At 39.1% G+C, this 25,460-nt stretch overlaps 1 protein-coding gene across 14 annotated transcripts in view; it reads right to left on the bottom strand.

The window, feature by feature from the left end:
• Positions 1-1,948: 1,948 nt before the first annotated feature.
• SRRM1 (serine and arginine repetitive matrix 1) overlaps positions 1,949-25,460 on the bottom strand; it is a 32,158-nt gene continuing 8,646 nt past the window's right edge. For 4 of the 14 annotated variants that reach the window (XM_027574721.2, XM_027574670.2, XM_027573788.2 and 1 more), the window contains 13 exons: positions 24,420-24,623; positions 23,549-23,743; positions 23,123-23,242; positions 21,009-21,283; positions 15,891-15,971; positions 15,290-15,376; positions 13,388-13,532; positions 12,944-12,985; positions 9,258-9,368; positions 6,685-7,149; positions 5,910-6,105; positions 3,488-3,697; positions 1,949-2,980 (listed from right to left, as the gene is read on the bottom strand). In XM_027574721.2, the coding sequence (XP_027430522.1) occupies positions 2,876-2,980; positions 3,488-3,697; positions 5,910-6,105; positions 6,685-7,149; positions 9,258-9,368; positions 12,944-12,985; positions 13,388-13,532; positions 15,290-15,376; positions 15,891-15,971; positions 21,009-21,283; positions 23,123-23,242; positions 23,549-23,743; positions 24,420-24,623 (2,236 nt within the window). In that variant the 3' untranslated portion in view covers positions 1,949-2,875. The remainder of the gene's footprint in view (positions 2,981-3,487; positions 3,698-5,909; positions 6,106-6,684; positions 7,150-9,257; positions 9,369-12,943; positions 12,986-13,387; positions 13,533-15,289; positions 15,377-15,890; positions 15,972-21,008; positions 21,284-23,122; positions 23,243-23,548; positions 23,744-24,419; positions 24,624-25,460) is intronic. The other 10 variants (XM_027574106.2, XM_027573873.2, XM_027574180.2 and 7 more) reach the window with 10 other exon arrangements.

Here is a 25,460-nt window from a genome sequence, read left to right as displayed (position 1 = left end):
CTGGGACTGGCATGGCCTTTGTGTGGCTCAGTGCTGGAGAGCAGACAATACTTCTGACAGTATTAACTCAATGCGCAGTCAATGAGGACGACAGGGACTGAAATAAGATGGGGATGAGGTCAGAAGACAGCAGTTAAAAATGTATTTTAGGGCGCCTGGGTGGCTCAGTTGGTTAAGCAACTGCCTTCGGCTCAGGTCATGATCCTGGAGTCCTGGGATCGAGTCCCCCATCGGACTCCCTGCTCAGCAGGGAGTCTGCTTCTCCCTCTGACCCTCCCCCCTCTCATGTGCTCTCTCTCATTCTCTCTGTCGCAAATAAATAAAATCTTAAAAAAAAAAAAAATGCTATTTTGGACATGTTCAATTCGTATCTCTTTTAGATATCCAAACTGGGTTATCAAGTAAGCAGCTGGATAGGTCAGGGGTAAGTTTAGACTGCAGCGAAACTTGACAAGTCAACAAAATGGTGACATTTAAAGTCAAGGAAGTGGGGATTAAATGTGTAGAGAAAGCCACCAAGGACAAAGACAAACTCCATCACTTTGTGTTTGAAAGGAGCCAGTAGATATAAAAGGACCAGCTGGTGAGATAGGAGGAAAACCAGTGTTGCATCTGGAAGGTTCCAGCGTTGTCTCCTAGAACCCAAGTGAAGAAAGTGTTTTAACAAAGGAGTGAACGACTGAGCCAAATCCAGCCAAGGACCGGTAAAGGATCAAGAATTGATCATTCAGATTGGCAAAACAGGGACTATTGCTAACTTTAACGGGCAGTTCGTCAAGTGGAGGAATGAAAGCATACTGAAGGAATAGGAAAGTGAACACGTGCAGCGAACGAACGAATGGCAGGCTAGAGATGTACAAGGCCCCAGTGATGTTCACTGGTTTGCTCACATTGGAAGGGATAAGTCATCAACAACCATTTTAGAAACTGGATATTCTGTGCTTTTCCTAAATCACAGAATTATAAAATCACAAGGAAGTCATGTGGAAGATGTGAAGACTTCCGTCGCGGCACACAGGTAAGATGCAGTTAGGGGTCAGACTACTTGAATTCACTTAGAGAAGCAGCTGCATTTAAATTTGGCCTCCTTACAAATCACTCTAAAAACCTACCTATAAAAAAAACAGCCCCTTTGTGTCCATGCCCCTCAGATGAAAAATGTCCCACTAAGTCTTAAAATGTGTAGACATTTTCTGTTGGTTTTAGATGCCAGAAATTATAATCACATCAACTGCCCATGTGTCACCCTGCTCAGCTTGGATTCATGGTGTCAAATATTCCCTTTTACTTTTTTTTTTTTTTTTTTAAATCAGAGAGAGTGAGTGAGCACAAGCAGGGGGAGTGGGAGAGGGAGAAGCAGGCTCCCCGCAGAGCAGGGAGCCCGATGCGGGACCCGATCCCAGAACCCTGGGATCATGACCTGAGCCGAAGGCAGACGCTTCACTGACTGAGCCACCCAGGCATCCCTACACTTAACTTATGTTGCTATTTTACCTTCTACAAACCAACTCCAAGTTTCCTCAAGTCACTTTGCTTTGCTAAATCTTAAGTGCAAAAATGACTTGCTTGTCATTAAACACACACAACCTAAGAGGGAGGTTGCTCCAGTCATTCCTTAGCCTTCCTTCCCTCACTCCCTGGAATGTGCCAGGCTCTTTCTGCCTCTCAGGCCGTACACAGATCCTGCTCTGCTTGAAGTGCCTGGTTGACTTTGCCTTGTCTGTCGCGTATGTTCCAGTCGCACCATACACTCTCCCTTCATAGTACTTACCACATTATTAAAATAAAGACGGTAGAATAATTTCACCATCATTTATTTTCCTTGCCCAAACCTCACTGTGTCAAAGGTGCCACGGGTGTAAAAACATTAGGTTTAACTGTAAGATTTCGGGGGGGGGGAGGTGGTTTCTTGCAGTATTGAGACGGTTAAGTAAAAGTGAGTGGCCAACGTTTTTAAATTTAGAAATTTATTCTGTTTAATCCACAAGCTTTATATAGCTTTAGTTTAAAAAAAAAACAAACAAAAAACAAAAACAGTGAAAACAAAGACACTATTTCAAAGTCTGGGCCCTTCCAGCCTTCCAAATACGAGAGCTCTGAAGGTTGTATATACCAATTGGAAGAACAAGACAAAATTATGAATGGAGCCATGACATTTCATAAAACAAACTTTTATATAACTGAAGGATCCTTCCTGGGACTAGTTAATTGCCTTTACAAAAAAAACACAACAGAATAGAATGAAATTCCAGTGTTCCAAATCAACTTGTTACACATCAATATAAACCCACAGTGTCCTGGCAAACAACATGCTTTCATTTTCCATCTCGTCCTAGAGCTCGAATCCTGATTCATTTCAGCAGAGACTCCACAGGCAACAGGAAAGATTGTGGCATTAAAATATTCATTTATACTTTTGTGGGAGTTCAACAGTGGTCTTATTTCTGGGCAAGCTTGCAAACCATACAAGGTTGGAAGCATCATAACTTAAATGGGTGCTAAGACTTAAATGAGAAAAAAGAAAAAGAAAAAATGAAAAGAAAGAAAACCTCTGGGAATAGCCAAGGCCTTTAAAGAAACCATAAGAATGCCAACAATATTGAAACCCCCTTTTTTAAAAAGGGGACTTTTTTTGGCTTAAAATATTTCAGTCTAAATGAATTTATGTCAGCTGTCAATGAAAGAATGTCACTAATACACTGTGGACACCTTTTGCAATGTAAATCCATGCCCTTTTTTTTTTTTACATGGTGAACTTCAACCTAGCAATTATTACAACAAATGTTATAGTCTAAAGCTCAAACACATTTTAGCAATTTTGAAATTGAATTGCGTACAAACCAAATAAAATGTACATCGTGACACACATTCCCGCCTAAGACTGTGGGGACACTTGAGCCTTCCGCATCGACCTCAGCGCCTTTTCACGCAGGTGCTTTTCTAAGTCGTCGAGGTTGTCTTCGGGCTCGCTTTCGGTCTCCTAAAACCAGAGGGGTCACATTGGTGAGTCCTGAGACTGGCGAAGAGGTGTAGGGCACAGGACAGAACCACATCATGGCGGCAGCCACACGACTCTATGAATACACTAAAAACCCCTCAATCACATACTTTCCTTTTTTAAAAAATTTTATCTTTATTTAAGTAATCTCTACACCCAATGCAGGGCTCAAACTCACAACCTTGAGATCAAGAGGTGCGTGCCCTACTGAGCCAGCCAGGTGCCCCTGAATCACATACTTTCAATAGGTGAATGGCATGTTAATTATATCTCAAAGAAATTATTCTTAAAAATCTACATTAAGCTTTTGGCAGCCATTCACATTCTTCTCCTTACTCCTGGCAAATTCCCGTTCTTGGCAGATCATCAAGAATGATGATAGATCAGGAGAGAGCTAACAGCCAAGTAGCTGTTACTGTAAAAAAATCTTTAGCTCCTCCTCAACATCAAATGACTTCGCGAACTGTAGGAAGTGCAAGGCACACGTACCTTCTTAGGCTCGGGCTCTGCCTCCGGTTCCTCCTGTGCCGATGTGGTCGTGGGGGCAGCGGGGGCCGCAGGGGTGATGGCTGCTGCGGCGGCTGCCGCCACGGCCTTTTCCTTCTTGTGTTTTTTGTGCTTCTTGTGCTTCTTATCCTTTTTGTGTTTCTTGTCCTTCTTTTTCTTCTTTTTCTTTCCACCTCCTTCTGGGTCTGAGTTCTAGAAATCCAGAAAAATCACAGTAAAATCAATCAGACTAAAATGCTGTCCAACTAAACATTTTATTTTCGCAAGGGAATAACTGAACAGACAAATCTCAGTATTTCCTAAGGCTTCGGGGGAGAAAAAGGCCCAAGGGCAATCCCTGCCAAGAAAAGTATGTTGAGACGAAAACCACACTGCAAGCCAAGATGCTCTTCACAGATTCTAAGAGTCAGAATGGATTTTCCCCAACTAACGGCACATATAAGCCACGTTTCCCAACCACAAGCTGCCAGTTGGGTGGGTGTCCAGGATCCAGAGCCACCTCCAAACGTAAGGAAAGCAGCACGTGCAAAGGAAAGAAAAAATCTTTGAACTCAGCTAGGCCTGAGGTGAATTCTGGCTCCTGAACCCGTTCACCATGTGACCTCAGACGAATCGGTGGACTTCTTCTGAGCCCCCTTCTGTCAACCTAAATAAAATGGATACAGCAATCCCCGACAGAGCTGTTGTGAGAATTAAACCTATCTGTAAAGTCTATTTAAATTCTACCTGTAAACCACCCACAATACTAGCCTAATAGGAAGCAGGCTTTCATTAAGTACAGCTGTTATTCTAAACACATGCTTGTGTGAATGCCACATCTCCAGCCACTGTTCAGGACTTCTAGCTCTAGAATGGAGGGAGTTTGCTCCTTAACGTATAATACGGTTGACCCTTGAACAACGTGGGGCTTAGAGGCAACAAGTCCCCATGCAGTTGAAAATCTGCATGTAACTTTTGACTCTCCCCAAAATTAACTACTAACAGCCTACACTGACCAGAAGCCTTATGGGTAACATAGAAGTCAATGAACACAGATTTTGGAATGTTGTATATTTCTATACTACATTCTTACAATAAAGTGAGCTAAAGAAAAAATATGTTACTAAGCAAAGTATAAGGAGGAGAAAACACATTTGAAGTGTTGTGCTGTATTCATGAAAAGACCTCCACATCTACGTGGCCCTGCTCCATGCTGTTCAAGGGTCCGATTGTTTATACCAAAATTATGCAAAGGGCAAGTTCTGCTATAAGTGAATCCCAGCAATAATCCTCAAATTTCACATTTCAGATTTCTAAGCAGTTACTTAAAATTACTCAATCCATCGCTTCTCGGCCTTTCGGCTAAGATCAAGTGTAAAATTCCTCAATCCATTCAGTTAGTTTGTAAAATTTAGGCAAACCTACTATGAGATGTACACTAACCATTAACTTTATATAATAAAGAAACCTGTTCAAGATCAGATTAATGACTCACAGAGGGGAAAATACAGTTTAAAGTCCCAATACTTTAGTATCCTAATGACATTTAAACTTGACAAGGTAAAAACCAAGTGTTATTTATGCGGCTTGCCAGAGGTAAGACTATACGAGACAATACTGTACTTTCCACTACAGCTAGTATTTCACAGGGTGCAAGGTTCATTTATTATAGAAATAACGTATTTCTACCGTGGGGGAAAAAGGGCAGTACACATAAAAAAATATTAAGATTACTCATCCTTTCCCCTTCTAACATATAACCACTGTTAACATTTGGTACCTGCTTTGTGGTATTTTTTCCTTCATAAAAATGGAATCATACTAACACACATGATCTAATTTTGCAAGTTTTATTTTGTGATCTCAAGTGTCCTCAAATGTGTCAAATGCTATAGAAAACAGCAGAAAATACTAAGCTATTTTTCCCCTAGATAACAGAATCATGGGTAATTTTTTCTTTTCTGTTATTCTAGATTTTCTCTATAGGCCAATTTTAACCACCAAGATTACAGAATTTAACAATATTAGACATGATGCCAATTAGCGGGTGACTAGGATATGAAGCATGGACTGTAGTGCAACCACCACCCCTTAATTTCATGCTTCCTTGGGCACCTGGGTGGCTCAGTTGGTTAAGCGACTGCCTTCGGCTCAGATCATGATCCTGGAGTCCCGGGATCAGGTCCCACGTCGGGTTCCCTACTTAGCAGGGAGTATGCTTCTCCCTCTGACCCTCCCCACTCTTGTGCTCTCTCTCAAAGAAATAAAATCTTTAAAAAAAAAATTCATGCTTCCTTGAAGGTCAGCTGAACTACAGAAAATAATGCTGTTCTTGAGCCACTTAAAAAGCAAAAACTTGTCTTTGCTTCCAAGTGACCGCATACAATTATAAAGGGTGTCCAAAACAGGGCAAACACATACATACCCTCGCTGGAGATGGGCTTGGGGTTGGGCTTTTAGCCTTTTTGACAGGTACCGCTGGTGACCAGTTGGTAGAGGGGGACTGGGACTGGACAGGAGACTGAGGTGCTGGGGGTTTTTTAGCTGCTGGCTCAGGAGATCCTGAGACAGATCGGGAGGACGAGACCCTCCTTATAGACTGAGGACTTGGTGAGGCAGCCCTAGAAACAAAGGGAAAGAACAAAACATTCAGTATCCAAGAGCAAAGGTCTTTTCTAAGAGAAAATAACCGACCACCATTATATAACCAGGTCACAAACTAAGTATTTTACCACTTAGTGGATTCTACAAACACACACATATCAAATTTGTATCGTCTAAGTCTCCTGGAGAGTTTAACCCCATAATCCTCTATCTGTTCTGTTAACACTTCTTCCTATAGGAAATTAATAATGCCAGTCCCTTGTACTTAAAACGGCTTTTCTCAGTCTTACATAGACATGCAGGAAATGTTCTATGCATTACTTCAGAGTTCGGTTTTGGAAGCACATCCCCCAATAAACCGGATACCCCTAAGAACCAAGTATAAAGTCCTATGGCATTTAGTTTGTGGCATAAGGAACTATTCTGAGAACAGAAAATGGATCTGTGAATAGTACCTTTAAGCTGCCTTAAAAGCCTGTATTCCCAGCTTAGTCTTTTCTGTAATTTCTCAGTAAAGGGGGGGGGGGGGGAGCTTCCAAACATAAAGAACTATGCAAGTTAGTGTTCCTAGCCAAGAAAGCATAAAATATTTTTACTTTTTTGTCTTTTTGGGTTCCGGAGTCCTGGAGACTCTCCTAATGGGCCTAGTACTTGGAGAAGGGGACTGCCTTCTTTGGGGTGATGACGATGCTCCTCTTCGAACAGGTGGAGGACTTGAGGAGGTTTGAAGAGCTCGAGGCCGTGGTGAGGGCGAATGCCTTTTGTTTGGTTGTGGTGACCGGGGCTCCCGGGTAGACCGGCTCGGGGAAGACCCTTTCCTATGCTTTGATGATAATGAAGGCGAACGTCTCTTGGTGACTGGGGAGCTTCTTTGTTTGGGAGGTGGAGAATGGGAGACCCGACGCTTTGGTGGTGGAGATGGTGATGCCCTTCGTTTAGGAGGGGGAGGGGGAGAAGCCGTTCTTCTCTTTGGAGGTGGAGAAGGAGAGTATCTCCTCTGTATCGGAGGAGAATATCTTCTTGGGGAAGGTGAGCGCCGGCGGGGGGGAGGAGAAGGAGTCCTAGGAAAAATAAACCATCAAGCTGAAAGGTCCAAAAGAGTAAGGCAACAGAATACACAGAAAACTAACCAGAAGTTATGGCAATACTGCAGTTAAGCACCAGGCAAAGCCAGTACATTTTTAACTGGATATGCTATGCCTTTATCCTCATTTAAAAGAAAAAAAATCACTTAGTGGATCTGTTTACCCTAGATGATTAGAAAACAGGACATTCTGCTTAATGGAGAAATTTGAAGTTTCCAGAATGAATTCAAGTTTGTCAAAAGTCATTTAACATAATCCACATGGAACCAATTTAATGGGTTTTTTTTTTTTTTGAGAAGAGAATCTTGCATAAATTGTATACACCCATTATCATTATGTACAAGCTAGGTAGCTATATTAGCAGGACTCCACTATGGTCTAACTTAGAAAGTCTGTGCTTTAAAAAGCTCTCCTGGGGGGCAGCTGGGTGGCTTAGTCAGTTAAGTGTTCTGCCTTTGGCTCAAGTCATGATCTCAGGATCCTGGGATCAAGCCCCGTGTGGGGACCCTGCTCAGCAGGGAGTCTGCTTCTTGCCCCCCCCCCGCCCCCGTTCATGCTTTCTCAAATAAATAAAATCTTCAAAAAAAAAAAAAAAGAGCTCTATGTGGTGCTCTCTTGACTGACATTTGGACTTGGTAAGAGTTCACTTGCACACGTTTTAAAAGATATCTCTACACCTACTCAACCCTTCCCTTCCAAGGAGAGACTTGGATTTTGTGTCTCAAAAAAAAAAAAAAACACTTTTCAGTGGAAGTCTACCTACTAGGCAGAACGCATCCCTGTAGAAGTTCAAGCTGGCCTTCCACTTAATGCTTAAGTCCTATATAATCTTAACTGCCTCTTAGAAATTTGACTTGAATATGACATTCAGTTCCAACTGTTTAATTTGCTCCTGAAATGCTCAGACCTTAAGCTCAAAATATTATCCTGCCCAGAATCAGCTTTACAATAGGCTACTTTCTGGGCAAGGTAGTGTGCACCTCCATTTCCTCACCTGAAAAATGGGAATACCACCTACTGAGCAAGATCATCTCAAGGACTACAGATTAAATATATAAAGCACCTAGAGCACTTTACCTCGCATATAGTAGGCATTCAATACCATTCTCCCCTTTTATTCTGAAATCACTTTCGATTTACAGAAGAGCTATAAAAATAGAGATTTGCCACTTAACAGCTCCCGATAGCATAACAAAAATGATCAACTAGCCACAGCACTAACTTAGTATTAACTAAATTACAACCCCGGTTTCCCACTAATGTCTCTTTTTTTCCCCAAAATCACAATTCTACATTATATTTAGTTATCATGTGTCCTTAGTTCCTGTCAGTATGTGACTATTCCTTTGTCTTTCATGATTGCCATTTTTATTTACCTTTAAGGTTTTATTTCAGACAAAGAGCGTGCACAAGCACAAGGTGGGGGGACAGCAGAGGGAGAAGCGGACTCCCTGCCAAGCAGGGATCCCAATGTGGGGCTCAATCCCAGGAGCAAAGGATCATGACCTGAGCCAAAGACAGATGCCCAACTGACTCAGCTGCCCAGGATTGCCATTTTTTAAAGAGTACTAGTTACCCTGTAGAATAACCTTCAATTTGGGTTTGTCTGATATTTCCTAGTAAATCAGACTGAGGTTCTGTATAATTGGTAAGGATACCAGGATAAGGTATCCGGGAATTATAGAATATGTACTACTGACTATTACCTTGATTCCTCAGTTAAGGAGGTATGTGCTGGAATTCTCCACTCTAAAGTGAGTATTTTTCCCTTTGTAATCACTAGAGTGACTCCCCCTTTTAACATTTTTGTTGACATGTAATTCACATACCGTAATTTTAAAGGGTACATTTCAATGGTTTTAAGTATATTCAGTCGTGTAACCATTGCGACACTACCCATCCCCACCCTACCACAAATCTACTTTTATCTCTACAGATCTGGGTGTTTGGGTCTTTTCTTATTAACAGAATCACATAATATGTGGTGTTCTGTAAATGGCTGAGCAATGCCACTCTAATAAGATATTCTGATCATAAAGTTGCTTCAATTAGGTCCCACTAACATATCTGATAAAATAAAATACCTTCGTCGTGGTGGCGGAGTGGGGGACCTGCGCCTACGAGGAGGAGGGGCAGGAGAAGGAGAACGTCGCCTTCTGGTAGGTGGTGGGGAGGGACTCCTCCTCCGTCTGCCACTAAATCACCAAAAAGAAAAAAAAAATTACAGGTGATTTGGAGTTAGCATTTATAATTAAGTGATCCAGATGACATAGTTTCAATCATCGTTAACCCGAAGTGCAACCAACTGTTCCCTCTATCCCTCAGTGCAATGTTTTTCAAACCACCTACCAAGACCATTAGTCAAGACTTTGAGAACCAGCATTTAGAAAATCAAAATATATTCACTTGTGGGAATGGTCAATTTTGTTTCGTAAAATTTTTGTTTCAGTATATAAATATGCAGAGTTTGGGTCATGATACAGAAATTCTTAGAACGACACAGGGTGAAGAAAGTTTGAAAACACTGCCTTATGACATTGTCTTTTAATTTGAATGCACATCACAATTACCTAGGAAGCTTATCTGAGTTTGTTTACCAGGTCCAGACTATGGTCTAGCTGGTGTATGCTGAAAAGGCTCTCCAGTGATTCCGATTCCTTATTAGGAACTGTTTTAAACTCAGAAAAATTCCCACGTCCTAATTCATAAATTTAAAATTTTCATAGTCACCAGAGGCTGAAGGCCCCAAATCTGGGTGTCACTGTTCCAAGTTCTCAATTTTTAAAAATGTTATTTCCACTATTCAAGAGTTGCTTACTACTAACTAAAAACACTAACCCAAAAACAAAAGATTAAAAGTTGAGCACTAAAGCTATGGTTGGGAGCAACATGGTTGAAATGCAGACAATTATACAAAACCCTAATTCTGAGCTGTTATACTTAACCAACACAAATGCACACATGAAAAATTTATCAACTGGACTAACTCACAGCAGTCTCCCAAGAGATATATTAAAATATACACCAAACCAGTTTGCCACCTTTTGGCTAAGTTTGCATATACAAAATAATCACATGCTATATAGTTTTCAATTTCTTGGCCAGCATAGGATTGAAGCTTCCTATGAACCTGGAAATATTTTCTCAAGCTTACTAGTCTTTGATTCCCCCTTTAATACTAAGGAGAGCTCTGTTACTAATAGAACACAGAAAATCCTAAAATTCATTATTAAATTTAATTATTTTCATTATTTAATTTTCAATTCCAATTCGTTTATGCCTCGTGGGGACTAAGACTTCACTTGAACAGGTTTAAAATAATAAGCTACAAGAGGCCATCTATGAAGACAGATAAGCTTTGGACGAAATGAAATGCAGACAGGAACTACTAACTGTAAGAAAATACAGTAAAGGAGAAACCATTTTATTAGCAGGGTATAATCTGAGAATTACAGGACCCAGAGACAGGATAACCACAGTATTGATTCAAGATTTCAAATAGGAAGACATTGGGGTTTTGACTTAAAAAGAAGCAAAAGTTTACAGGTGCAAACTAAAAGGATGAAGTGATACAAAGCAGAACTCTCAATGTTATCAGTAAATACAATTGCATAAGAGGCTATTACTGTTGATTATGTGGCTTCTTTTTAAAAATATTCTCCCAATTTCAGTTTGTAAAATCTAATCAGTAACTAAAAAATTGGACTCAGATTAGAACCTATTATGATAGACTAATGACCTGAGATATTTTGTGCCTCATCTTCAATGGTAAAATGAAAGGCCAAAAGGTCCCTTGCAGTGATGACCCTCAATGTCCTGCTATGTGAGAAAATGACCAAAAAGAGTAAGTAAAACCATAACCAAACTTGCATTAACTTAAGGAACTGCTAGAAAAATCTGATAATCACTTAAAACTGGAGTCTTGACACCACAAGGCTCCATGATCTGAAGGCTACAGAATTTCTACCTGAGCTGAGAGGGGACACATTTCAAGGATTAAAACAAAAAACTAATCCGTGATCAATCTATTTCAATATTTCCATGTGTTAAAAAAAAAAATGTGACATAAAGCCCAGGTTCAATATATTTCTAAGAGGTCAAGTTTGTTCACTGTATTATTCAAAATTCTGAATGCTTAATGTATTTCATCTGCTTAATCTAACAACTGTTTTCTAGTTATTCTGAGTAATGCCAAGCTAAGCTTTCAACTGTGTAGAAATTGTTGAGTAATGAAGATCCCCTTCAAGTTGTGTGAGAACCGACTTCAGTAAGCCTCAATATGTGATGTAGCCCTCAAGTATGTAGAAACGCCAAGTTTTATCAGAAGGAGCCAGCTTGCTATCTCTGCAGCGACCTCTCCCAACAACCACTTCACTAGCAGAAGCTATAGATGTGACAACTATCTTTTGAATTTTTTTGTGATAACTTCCTTTTTACACTATGATCAATATGCCTTTTATCCTTTAAGTTAAAGAGTGTTCAATACCCAAAGACAAGTGGTTCAAAGCATGGAAACTACTACCTGTTCAAAGTTTAAAGTTTACATATGAAGTAATCCAAACCAGGCTGTCCATCCCCCCTTTTAAAAATATAATACTGAAACAAGGTTCCAAAGAATTCTTTCTCCATCTCTAAATCCTAGACACCTGATAGCAATTTCTAACATCATTAAAACTGGAGGCCTTTTTACAGAAGATAAACAAAAATACCTTGGAACAGGGTAGTGAACATCAGTGTTGATAAATCATTTCCAGTAAGAAAGTAGTTCCATAAGGGGAGGGTGTAGGAGGGGGAAGGAATCTTACCACTGACCTGATTTTGTAAAGCAACTTTTTAGCTGCTGTACTAGCAATTTTCCAGAAGTCAGGGATATTATAGCTGGAAACGGAATGACTTGGCATCTAAATTTATCTTTTTTTTAAAAAAAGGTTTTTATTGTCAAGTGTTCCACAACACAAATACATAACTTTGCTCCATCACAAACACTGCTGACTAGTTCCAAAGAATCTTTCCAACAGAACTCTTATTAATAAGCTAGACTACCTAAAACAACACAACTTCAAAAAGTGAGCTATAAAGAGGACAATATGATAGTTTCATGAAGGATAAATACTCAGAAATTTAGCAGCAGCTAAGACCCCACCCCCCCCAAAAAAGGAAAAGACTAATGAAGACAATATAATGGTATAATGTCAACAGCACAGGTCTAAGATCAGGCTTTGTCCCTTTATACCCTGAGAGACTCATTTTACTACTTCTGAGCCTTTTTTCTCACTTATGAGATAGGCCTAAATTAGAGATTTCTACTTATGATTAAGCTCTAAAATGTTAGTTTTTATAGTCACAGACACTGATCAAAAAGATTCAGTGAAGATATGCAACCTACCTTCCTACTGCAGAGGACACTGGCCAGAGCCTCATGTTCATCTTTAATCTTTTTTAAAGTCTTTCCCAAGTTTTTCTTCTTTCCTGAAAGCCACCACATAGGCCCTCCCCACTAAATCTAAGGAGCTATTATTCTATTGCTTGGAAAATATCCAAGTACTATAACTGAACAAAAATCTAAGCTCAAATGGTACTCTAAAATGAACACTGTGTACAAGTTCTGTCATTAATTTGATGTGCAAAGAAATATAATCAACTAGAACTCGGGAACTTCTCACAGTCATCCCCACTGTATACACAGGGATGGGAGCAGGTTACCTAAATAGCAAATCACGTCACTACACTCTGACATGTAGCCTCATGTACAAAGTAGTGGCTAACCAACCTTTTAGTCACTGGCGATTGCCATCGCTTTCCCATTTGCATCCTGAGAGCAGTGGAAAAAAACAAAGGTCAGGAATTCCATTCACCAAAGTATTTACTTCAATGGAGTTAAGTGATTATCACTAATGGCGATGCAATTTTTTTCTTTTTGATGTTCAAAGATGTTCAGAAGTTAATGCTATGGTTTCACTGATCTAGTCATGCAGATATAAGACATGGTGGTACAAACAAAACTTACCAAGATCTCACTAATAGTGATAACCACCAAATAAAGCAAAGAAAATGTCCCCAAACCCCCAAATCTGACCATCTCCTTCTGTGTTTGAGTCCCTGAAATGAAGGGATTAACCAATTTCTAAAATAAGCCTGTAGCCCATCCCTTAAGTTAGAAGTTTCATCACAACTACAGAACATCAGTGAAGACTACTGAAAGAAAAGACATTACCGAGGGGAAGTCTCTTTCTGGCGCTTTCGAGGTGATGGAGAGGCACTCCGGGAAGGGGAATGTCTCCGCCGCCTGCCTACCTCACCATTCTTCACGTGGGACCTCTTGGGTCGCTCATCTTCTGAGGAAGAAGAGGAGCCAGAATCTATAATTACACAATAAACAAAAATTACATTACATCTGTGCTTAAAAGAGTCTACCCATATTTTCTGAATCTAAGCAGATGGGAGGGTCCAAATTAGCAAGTTAAGCCCACTGATGCAAGCAAGCATGTATACAAGCCATCATTTCTGAACAAATGTTATCATCAATACAGTCAATGACTTAAAAACCAAGCATAAATATACATCATTATTATGTAATTAAGTTACATAAATCATTCCCAAGGCACACTCCAATTGGATACAAGTGTCCCTTAAGAATCTAGTGATTTTCCAAATTAAGCGCAAAAAGCATCTCAAGCAAGTACTTGAGGCTTGTTACTCTAAGCACTTTTTTAAAACTACTGGAAGTCCTATTAGGGTCTGAATAACTTCTTCCCACATCCCTAGCATTTATCACACAAACAAAAAAAAGTATGTGACAAGCCTTTCCTACAGGCCTGGCAGCAAATGTCTGGGACTGGAAAAAAGAAAAACTTCAATTGTTTGCACATGGTTCCCTTAACTTAAAATAACTAATAACTGTTCCCAAATGTCAAAACAAAGTCCCAGGGCACCTGTGTGGCTTGGTCGGTTAAGTATCCGACTCTTAATTTTGACTCAGGTCATCATCTCAGAGTCTTGAGATCAAGCCCTGTGTCGGGCTCTGCCCTTGGAATGGAGCCTACTTAAAGAGTCTCTCCCTCTCCCCTCCCCCATGCTTTCTCTCTCCACCTCTCTTAAAAAAAAAAAAAAAACAAATAAAAGAAGAAACTAAAACAAAGTCCCAAGTACCAAAAACACCCAAGACGTATATGCATTTTTAAGCCTTCCTATGATTAGCTTCATGTTTAAAGAGCTGCAAAAGCTCGATGGGCTTAATGGACTTAATGCCGCTGTGGGGTGCTTTGATCTCTGTGTCGTAAATGAAAGCAAAGGCAGCACACCTAGACTCAGTCACAAATACCCAGAGCTAATGAAATTAATTATTAGTAATTAAATATTTATTATTTCACAGATATAAAGTACACAAAACCCAGAAACAACCTAAATGTCCAAGTAGGAGACTGGCTCAATAAATTACAGTATATTAATTATTACAATAAAACGTTCTGGCTATTAAAAAAATTAGATCTAAGAACAGGGAAAGATATCTAGATATAGTAAGTTAAAATGGGAGGCAACATAAAGTTTGAGCTTATGCAGGGTTTTTTTTTTTTCTTTTTCCCTTTTAAACCATAGATCCTTTTTTTTTTTTTTTAAAGATTTTATTTATTTATTCATGAGAGACAGAGAGAGAGAGAGGCAGGGGGAGAAGCAGGCTCCCAAGGAGCAGGGAGCCTGATGCGGGACTCGATCCCAGGACCCTGGGATCATGACCTGAGCCGAAGGCAGACGCTTAACCATCTGAGCCACCCAGGCACCCTAAACCATAGATCCTTATACACGGCACAGAAAAATTCTGAAGAAAAGCTTCCAGGAGTTAAGACTAGGAATTGGGAAAAGAATTATACTTTTCCAAATTTTATACCTGTTTTACTAGTGTACTGTAAAGATCTACTGTTTATAACTATTTAAAAGAAAATTAAGTTTTAAGGAAGGACTTAACACCAAAAACCGAAAGTAATACTTCCTCCCCTTGAACAGATTTCTATGCAGGCACATACTTCTCCTACGTACGATCACTATAAGGATGGAGATTTGTATTTGGAGTATTTTTCATGAGGATATAGAAAGAAAACAGTTGACTCCATATCCGTACCAGATGAGGACTGCTGGTTCTGTCGTCTGTACTGACGTCTCTGCTGCACAGAATCTGCCGCAGCCATTTTGCCACCTTTATCTTCTTCTGAAAGATGGATGCATTTAGAAAGTGTTTCTTTAGTTATGCATACAGAAAATGTAACATACTTGAATTGGAAAATGGTCTCTTAAACCTCTATCTCATTGGGTCAAGCGATACAACTATATATATATATTTTTTTCTTACAAAAAGCTTTAAAATGCCAATTTAAATGCTGATTTTAGACTATGTTCACCAAATGTAATCAAAATTTATTTACTATAGGTCAAGCTAAGTGCTAAGGACTTTACAGGCATTTTTTCAGTTAATCATAAAAAACCTAAAGGATGGTAACTGTTATCTGCATTTCAGATGAAAGAAGTGAAGGTCACATAAATGAAGTAATTAAACAAAAAGCAGTTAAGTAGTGAAGGGGGGATTCAAACCAGGTTGGTCTCAACTTCAGAGCCGTAGCTCTTAACCACTAAGTCATATCCTACAATTATCTTTAACCAAAGGGGTTGACAAAACGTGCCAAAAAATCTAATCCAGCTTAACAAAAAAATACATGAAAACTTACCCGATTCAGATAACTCTACTTTTCTAGGCTTAGGTGCTGGTGAAGGGGACTCTCTTTTCTCAGTACCTTTATGTTTTGTCACTAAAAAGGAAAAAAAATACATACGTGGGAAAGCAAAACAACAAAGCCACACGTCTTAATGGTACAACAGGTGTCACTATCCTTATAAAGAATTTGATAATAAATAAATCAATAATTTAATAATAAATTAAATGTTGGGTGAAAGCCTTGAAAAGTGCTGTAATGATTTTTGAATCTGAAGATTCTTCTAAGAGAAATGCCAGTGGGAGTTGCTGTTTTGCAGCAGAAGCTCTGTGTAGAAGATATGTGTAACATTCAACTCAGTAAAGCTTTGGGCGCTATCCCACAACCTAAAAACACATACACCCAACTACCGAGGCATCATCAGCACAAGAATTTCCAAGCACCCAACTATACCTGGGTTCAGGAAAGTTATAAAACTGATAAATGGTTAAGAAATAGATCTGATGAGGGACGCCTGGGTGGCTCAGTCGCTTAAGCATCTGCCTTCGGCTCAGGCTATGATTCCGGGGTCCTGGGACAGAGTCCCGCATCAGGCTCCCTGCTCTGCAGGGAGCCTGCTTCTCCCTCTGCCTCTGCCTCTCTCTCTCTCATATTCATGTATTTATATGAATAAATACATAACATCTTAAAAAAAAAAAAGAAAGAAAGAAAGAAATAGATCTGATGAAATCTGCAGAGAAAGAGATTTGTTTTGGAGCAGAGGAATGGGCCACCAAGAGACTAAAGATTCTTTATGTACCAGTACAACCTTCATAATAACATGAGAGATTTAAACTACCCATAAAAAAGTAAATCCTCATAATAGGAAAAATAAATACTAAGGCTTAAGGGGGGGGAGGGGCAGAAGCTCTGAAGTACACCTAAGGTAGTAGGAGAGCTCTGAGCACCTTCTGAATTATCCAACTTCTCTTTTCCAAGTTGCATGGAAAATTATGGCAACTGCCTTTTGTATGCTTGCTGTATTATTAAGCAGTGCTAAGCACTGTCGCTAGTATTAACCCCCATTTTACAGAAGAAATCTGAGGCTTAAAAAGAAGTAACTTCAACTAAAGTCACATAGATAATTAAAGTGACTAGGATCTGAACCCAAGACTATTTCTAGAGCACAGGTTTAATTTCCACCAATTAACCAGCTCAATTTATAATATCCATCCAGTGCTTCAACTAAAATCAGAAGTATATACAGATATAACCATCGGTCTTACCACAGATTAACCTGAAACATCATTTGAGACCATGCTGCTAAGAACTCAATTTGAAGACAGTATGATCCCCTGAGGATCCTTATTTATCTTTTTTGTTTGATTAAAGCAATTACCATGGGGTGTTGACCCAGAATGTAGATACATTTCTTTTAACACGCTCATACTCAGAATTCTGTAAAGCCTTATTCTAAAGGGCAGTAACTAAAACAGCTAGTGATCTAAAACAAAAATCTCATCTTTGCTAAAGTAGTCAAACTGAAGAATTTACAATACCTTTTTTATTTTTTTAAGATTTATTTGAGAGAGAGTGAATGAGAGCAAGCAAGGAGGGGTGGAGCAGAGGGAGAGAGAAAAACAAGCAGACAGAGCCCAATGTAGGGCTTGATCTCACAACCCTGAGATCATAACCTGAGCCAAAGTCAAGAGTCGGGTGCTTAACTGACTGAGCCACCCAGATGCACCCCTCCCCTTTTTTAAACCATGATACTTTTTAAATGACCTGCATTTTATTAATGATTCTACCTAATAAGTAAGCGTTTTCAACAAAGCACTGGATTCGGTAAAAACAGTTAAAACCTAATTAGTTATTGTGAAACATGGCAGCAAAAGTGCATTTAAAACTTGTATTTTAACAAATTCAAAAATAAAATACAAGTACTTTTAAACTTTCAAGGATTTGAGGCTATTTTTCTGGATCAGTATTCTCCACTGTAAAGTGTCAGTCTTCAATTCTTGACATTTATTAGAGGCATCCAGTTATCTATAAACCCCACATGTCCAAGTTACCACCTAAGAGAACTGGGTTCCAAAATTTGTGTTTGGAAGCAAACTGAACGTCAGAATGAATTTTCCTCAAAGACACATTAAAAATTTGGCTATGTCTGCAAGACAGTTAACAAATGCCAACTGAATAAACACAACTGAACTAGAATATACACATTTTTCCCCCACAGAAATACATAATTGCAATTTTATCTTGATCCAATTTCTCATGAATGGCTTAGCTAAAGTCTACTGTCAAAATATTCATACCATTAAAACAAGTATTATATACCCCTATGCTGGTTTAAATATGATTGACTGAATTGTAGTATTAACAGAGTTAATGTTTCATCCGGATGTGTTTAGCTAGATGAGATTTTAGTTTGTTATGTTAATGTTTTATTTTTAGTATTCAAGGGGCAAAATGATTCTAGCATAAAGTCAGAAATCTTCTAAGTCAAATGAAAAACCAAAATTTTAAATTTACTTCAGTAGTCCTATTAATTATTAATCTCCCAGACTTGTCCAAACGATCCTGTGTAAAGTCAAGTCACTGTTACCAAAATTGGTGAAATAATCATTGTCTACAGAATACAATTTATAGGGTTCAACCGATCTCATCCTAAAATTACAATAGATATAGATCCTCTGTAAATGTACTTCATTAAATATCCCACTGATTTTTTTTTAAGATTTTATTTATTTATTTGAGAGAGAGAGAATGAGAGAGAGCACGAGAGGGAAGAGGGTCAGAGGGAGAAGCAGACTCCCTGCTGAGCAGGGAGCCCAATGTGGGACTCGATCCCAGGACTCCAGGATCATGACCTGAGCCGAAGGCAGTTGCTCAACCAACTGAGCCACCCAGGCGCCCTATCCCACTGATTTCAAAGCACTACTTTATGTACTAAGATAATGCCAATTTAACTGACACACCACTGATTACAAAATGCTTCCTGAAGATCCTTGCAGATAAGAATGTACAGTACACTCCAATTTACCTCTAAATTCCCTCAAATACTTTCCCGGAATCCTTCCTACTCCATTTGCCCAATATTAAAAAGTCCTGACTGGTAACTACTACATGAAATAAATAAGTAAAATCTATTACACTTCAATGGTATCACTGATCTTATTAGCCATGGAGTATCATAAAAAGAATTTCAGAAATCACATCACCAAGTATAGAAACTAAAGAACTTCACCCTGCCCTCCATCTCCCACCTCTAGCCATCAAAACAACATTCTGGGATAGGAAAGTTGGGCAAAGTATACATTTTTCTACTGGGAAATGAGAAGCCAAATTTTAGTCCTGGCTGGTTGACTTGACCAAATCACTTAACCTGAGAACCGGTTTCTTGATGACAATCTCTAAAGTCTGTTCTACCTCTGAAATTTCATCACACAGACTAGGATCATTTTACTATAAAATGTAATTTCCGAGTAGTCAGAGCCAAATTCAGCTTCAGTAGACACAAGGCAAGGCTGTCTCTGACGATGTTGCCTACAGTGCGTCTCTTTGGCTGTGTTTTGTTTGGACATGGAAAACCTGTCCCAGAATCCATAGGAATATAATTAGTTCTTTGTCTTCCACCATGACTTATTTCTCTCCTATGTGCATATCTGCTTTAATTTTTTTTTTTTTTTTTAAAGCAGTGGCCCACTCCCCTTGACAGTGTATCAGAACACAAGAGGTTGGTGCAGGGGTAGACTCTGAAAAAAGTTAATTCTTAGCAACCTATTTTAACAAAGATTCAGTCCTCCCATCCAAATACTTTTATTACTCTTTGACTATAATATAAATAGAAAAATCCTAACTTGATGTGTTTTTGTAAAATAAAAGGTGGGTAATATTTTTTCACTAGAGAGCTTTATGGCTCCAGATAAAGGAGACAAAAATATTCAAAAATACAAACACTTCACAGAAAAAGAAAAAATTGGTTAGGACAATGGGCATCAGATTTGGACAAGGTGGCTGGAAACTATTGAAATTGTACTAATTTTGAACGAAAGGTAATATGGGACATGAGGTAATGAAAATAAGTGACCCTAAGGCCCCCTCCCATACTTAAATTAAGTCTGAACCTGGAAGACCCAAATATGTCTATTCTCATCCAGCTGTCTAGGTATAAAGAGCCAAAGTAACAAAAATGACCAAATACATAAATATATAGTCACCAAATTTGTTAAAATTCAGAAAATAATCTACACATTACTCTTTACAGATCAGCATTATATACCAATTCCCCCGTCACTCTGATGGCTTGTCTATAACCTCAATAAACAGTCAAAATTTTGCCCGTCCCCATTTTCTTTTTCTAACCTAAAACTTTAGATGTGATCAGAGCAAGCCCAGTATAGATCAACTTATGACTGCTTCTCAAAAACCAGCTACTATAGCAGCTTTTAGGATTTCCCCTCCCCCACTACTCACCCTTCAGGATATCATCTCAGCCCAAAGCAAACAGATCCTACTGCTTTTCTCCTTGTGTATTTATGCTAAAGGAACAGACCCCAATACACCACAACCTTCGCTCAGACTAACAGAGCATTCTACTTGCCTGGCAGGATCACAGATCATAAATTCCTCAGAAATCAATCTGCAGAATAAACCAAGGACAACACTCAGAAGAACCCTGCCTAGAGCCTAAATTAATAAACAAATCAGCTTTTAAGAGGACACCATGTTCTTCCCTAGGGAGCACAATGTGGCCAAGAAAAAATTAAAACAGAATATGAAGTCCTCAAATAAGATATCAAACAAAAAAATCTTCAGGGGAAAAAAAGTTAATCGGTCTTCATAGTAATAAAATGATCCCTTACCATGACAACACAAACTTTGATAAGTTATCCCAACCCAGCCCGCGGCTGGTATTTCTCCACCTACTTGATGCCAGAGGGCAACTGCTAAATAAAAAACACATTTACATGCAAACTTTACTGCAACAAACCCTAAGAACTTAGAGCAGAAAAGGTGATAAGCAAATTTACAAAGAATATCACATATAAAATTTTACCCAGCTACTTCACACCCTGAGGGGCTGCAACTGACTGGGCACTTTGGAGTCAAATGAAGAACAAACATTATTTTTATGCATCTGATTTTTACCTTTACCTGAAGTTCTCCCTGGAGAGACAGAAACACGACTTTTTCTCGTACGGTTTGACTGCTGGGGTGTTGGGGAATGACGAGTTTTTGGCGGTGGAGTTGCTGGAGGTGATGGCCTATGCCTTCGCCTGGGCGGACTTGCTGAAGGAGATAACCTACGAGTTTTTCGAGGGGGGCTGGATGTCCTCTTAGGAGGCTTCTTTGGCGGTGACCGGGAACGGGACGAAGAGGATGATGAGCTACTTCCAGACAAGGATGCTGATGAACGCCTTCTTCTGTGGAATAAAGTATTTGCATTCATTAACTGCGTATTTTGTCAAGAGGGACCTTACAGGTATGTACAGTCTACACAAAAATATAGCTATTTTTATCCAACTTTTGAGTTTATGTAGCTAAGCACATAATAAGTTAAAAAAAAAAAAGGGAAACAAAACCACAACCTAGGACAGGAAACAGCTAGTTCTGAGACTAAATACGAATAACTTATTCTGACAAGTGCTTCTGTTTGAGTGGTCTTTCCAGTTATAAAATGTCACGTTGAGTGCTATAACATGGTCACTAACCAGTCTCTTCCTTCCTTAGGAAAATCATTACTGTTTGTGGAGTTTGCATACAAAATTTGGGTGGCAAAGTATTTTCTACTTCATAGCACAATGTCCAATAACCTTTAGGTTGCAACTTTTAAAAAAAAAAGATGTGCAGCTGGGTTTGGAATTCATTTAGCTACATAAACTTAGAAGCAGGGGCCTCTCGAATTCTGCGGCAAAATTTGTGGTAAGTTTTGTTGCAATTATGTGTACCTGCAGAATTCACCTTTGGCAGAAGAATTCCTGAGAACCTGAAAAAAAGAAACCCTACCTTAAGTGTGAGATAAAAACTGGCTGAAAGGGAATCTTACACAATCTGCAAAATATTTTGACTGCTAAATGGCTCAGTAAGCACAATTAAAACACAGTTTGCAAAACTCCAATATAAGAAATAGCTGTTTCCACTAATCTTGTGCTAGAAAGCACCAGCATTACTTTTCTCCTAAAAAAGAATAACCAATTTTAGAAGCGTGATGCCTAAATCGACTGACCATTTATGCCATTAGTCTCATTTGTCAATAGTAACATCAAGTCTATCATTTTTAGCAGTAGTCATAAAAATTGTTCAATATATCACAACAACCCCCTCCCCAAATATTTTTTTTTGAAAAAATATGGGACTTTGAAAACCCTGACTGCAGAAACAAAAAATCACGGAGTTTGGTATTTCCCCTATTTCCAGGTAGATTCATATCCCTGCAAAAATCTCAAAGACTCAAACACAAAAAATTCTGTGCTAGGTATAATCTGAAGCACAATAATCACAGCTCCTTCCAAGGAGGTAAAGAAGGCCCCAAACTCTGCTACCAGTGCACCAGGCCTCTACTTTGGGCAGATTTAGCAACAATCTTTTTGTTAAAAGATTAGGTCCAAACATTTTAACCTCATGCCAATTTTAAAATGATTTTTAAGAAAAGAACACTGGTACTGACAAGGTTACTTTTATGTCTAATCTCTTCAAAAATACCTAGACATCAAACTGTTAAAAATGGCTATATCCATGGAATGGGACTATGGGTAATTTTCCCTTTGTTATTTGTTTGAAATTTTATAAACATTCATTTCTATAATGAGAAAAAAACATTTAAAACAAGAATATAACTGCAAATAGGTTATTTTAATATTGGTAAAAGTAGCTTACTGGCTCTGTGGTCATCTGCTTTTCAGAAGCCAGTGATAATGAAAAACCAAAGGAGAGGGAAGGTGGCAAATTCCCTTATCCCTAGGAGATCTTGGGATCTAAAAGGGTAAGTTAACACGAAGTATCAGTAAAATGGTCAATCTGTCTTCCCCCCAACACTGCACAAGCACTGCTTTTCATTGCAATTAAACCTCAAAGGAGACGCTCTTTAGAAGGCCATCACCTACTTATCACTCACGAGGTCTTTATTCCAGGGAGACACTAATTCAAACATTAGCCTAAAGCAAATGTGGTGCACTTTAATGTGCTGACACTTACAAATTAAAAAAAAAGGAAAAAAAGGAAAGGAAAGAAAAAAAAAAAACAAGAAAAAAGAAAGCCCTCACCGTCTCACTGGAGATCTACTCCTTCTGTGCCTGGGTGGAGGCGGCATTCGTCTTGGTGGGGTTCTTCTTCGAGGAGATGGCCGCCTTCTCGGACTTGGCCTCCTTCTAGGTGAGTATGATCTGCCATAACAAACAGAATTAGGGCCTGAATAAACAAGAGCAAGGAATGAATTCCTTGCCACAGCTTTCTCAACAGCTTTATTTTTTTTTCAACAGCTATATTTTAAAAATGGACTTCAAGGCATACAATTTTCCATTTACGTAGATATTTTTATGGTGCACAGAAAGTGTCCTCAAATTCTCTCTGTAAGTCCAAAGAGTAACATTTGTACTAAATGCTCTCTACTGCTCTGAAATTATCTAATTCTACCCGGAGAGTAACATGTAAAACTCAAGAGCTACATAGGTCTTGAAGCCACAGCTCACCTTGATCGGGATCTATGACGACGTCTAGGTCGAGTATGAGAAGGAGAGCGAGACCGTGTCCGGGATCTTGATTTGGAACGTGACCGAGATCTTGGTCGGGTCTTCTCCTTCTCCTTTTCTTTTTTGGAATTTTTCTCTGGAGAAGGTTCTTTAGGCTCTGGTACAGGTTCAGGTTTGGGAACCTTCAGGATGTCACTGTAGAAACAAAGAGCTTATTTTTCCCCTTCTGTAGCTCAAGACTCCTAAGTCATAATACAATGATGTAATAAGGTTGTTTTTCTCTAAAATGTTTTCAAAATCCATGAAGATTAGGGTGCCTGGGTGGCTGAGTCATTAAGTGTCTGCCTTTGGCTCAGGTCATGATCCCAGGGTCCTGGGATCGAGCCCCACATCGGGCTCCCTGCTTGGCGGGAGGCCTGCTTCTCCCTCTCCCGCTCCCCCTGCTTGTGTTCCCTCTCTCACTGCGTCTCTGTCAGATAAATAAATAAAATCTTAAAAAAAAATCCATGAAGACTTCTTAGCTCCAAAAAGATACATACACACCAGTGCAAGTTAAAGAGCAACTAACAATTCTAACCATATACACTTTCAAGAGTACAAAGTCGTCTACAGTACTGGGGAAAAAAGCAATTTACAATATATAAAATATCTGAAACAATACAACCAACCGATAGCAGTGGTCACCTTTAGGGCCTTTTACTTAAACTCTCCTGTAGAACTGGAATCTTTTCAACAAGCTGATTTTATGATTTAAGAAATATAAAAAAGGAAGTAAGTAATTTTATATTGTAATTCAAGAGTTATTCTACTGGCAATCACTCAATAATAGCCTAAAATTGTGATATTTATAAATGAATTTTTATATACTTGCCTAGTAGAAGTGGCCTCCTGTACTGAAGGTTCTTTTACTTTCACTGATGGTTCTGGGAGCTCTGGAGTTTTTTCCTTCTTTTCCGGAGCAGGGGAAGGACTCCGGCTCTTGGTTCTGTGACGGGGAGATCGAGAATGACTGCGCTTTCTCTCTCTCCTGACAGGGGAAGATCGTCTTCTAGGGGAAGGAGATCTGGATTTGCGTCTAGGATGAAAGTAATTTTTTTCAGGTTTTTGAATCATGTGGATTGGGAGAGAGGGTTGAAGGGCAAAGTGAGAATTAATCTTTTTAAATACACCACTGCTCCTTATACCTGAGAAATTCCTTGTGAAAATAAAGTATCCTGTCATATTTACTTAACAGGGGATGGGCCAAAAAAAACCCAGAAAGGCAAGCAAACAAAAGGTAACAACATTCTCCGATACACCAGTTGTGAGAGGAAAGCACTGACCTAGGACGCTACATTTAGAGTCTTAATCATTCCCAGAGACAAGGAGACTAAAGACCAACTTTTCAGAGGAAGAGGATGCTTGAAAGTAAAGAGAGATTCCGTAATAGTAACTCAAACCCAACCAAACAGTTTAGATGCAGACAGATCCCACCAGAGTTTGTCAGGTAGTCTAGGTATTCCAGAAAAATGACTAGTGCAATTAAAGTAATATCCTCTTTGGAAAAGAAGAGAAATATGTCAAACCTACACAGCCTTTTTGAAAAAGGAGAAGCCCCCTTTCCTTTACAATAATAGTTTCCCTAACTTGAAGTGGAACAGCAGATCTGGTTCATCAATAGTGAAGTAGTTATCACAGTGATGTGCTTAACTCTAGAAATAATACTGCTTCCCTGATAAAGTTTTAATATCAAATATACAAATTAAAATGAACAAAGAAATTTCCTCCTCCCTTTACTAATTCCAACAGATTTATAAAAAATTAGAACTCTAAAAATGAAAGCCTAGAATTCTCACCTTTCACCACAAATACAGTAGAAGCTGAGTCGTAGGTTTAAAAATGGGAACCTAACCATAGTCTCATTGGAAGGAAG

This window comes from Zalophus californianus, chromosome 4 (assembly GCF_009762305.2).
Source record: "Zalophus californianus isolate mZalCal1 chromosome 4, mZalCal1.pri.v2, whole genome shotgun sequence".
NCBI lineage: Eukaryota > Metazoa > Chordata > Mammalia > Carnivora > Otariidae > Zalophus > Zalophus californianus.
Note: the sequence above shows the minus strand (reverse complement) of the source record. Positions and strands in the feature narration are given on the sequence as shown.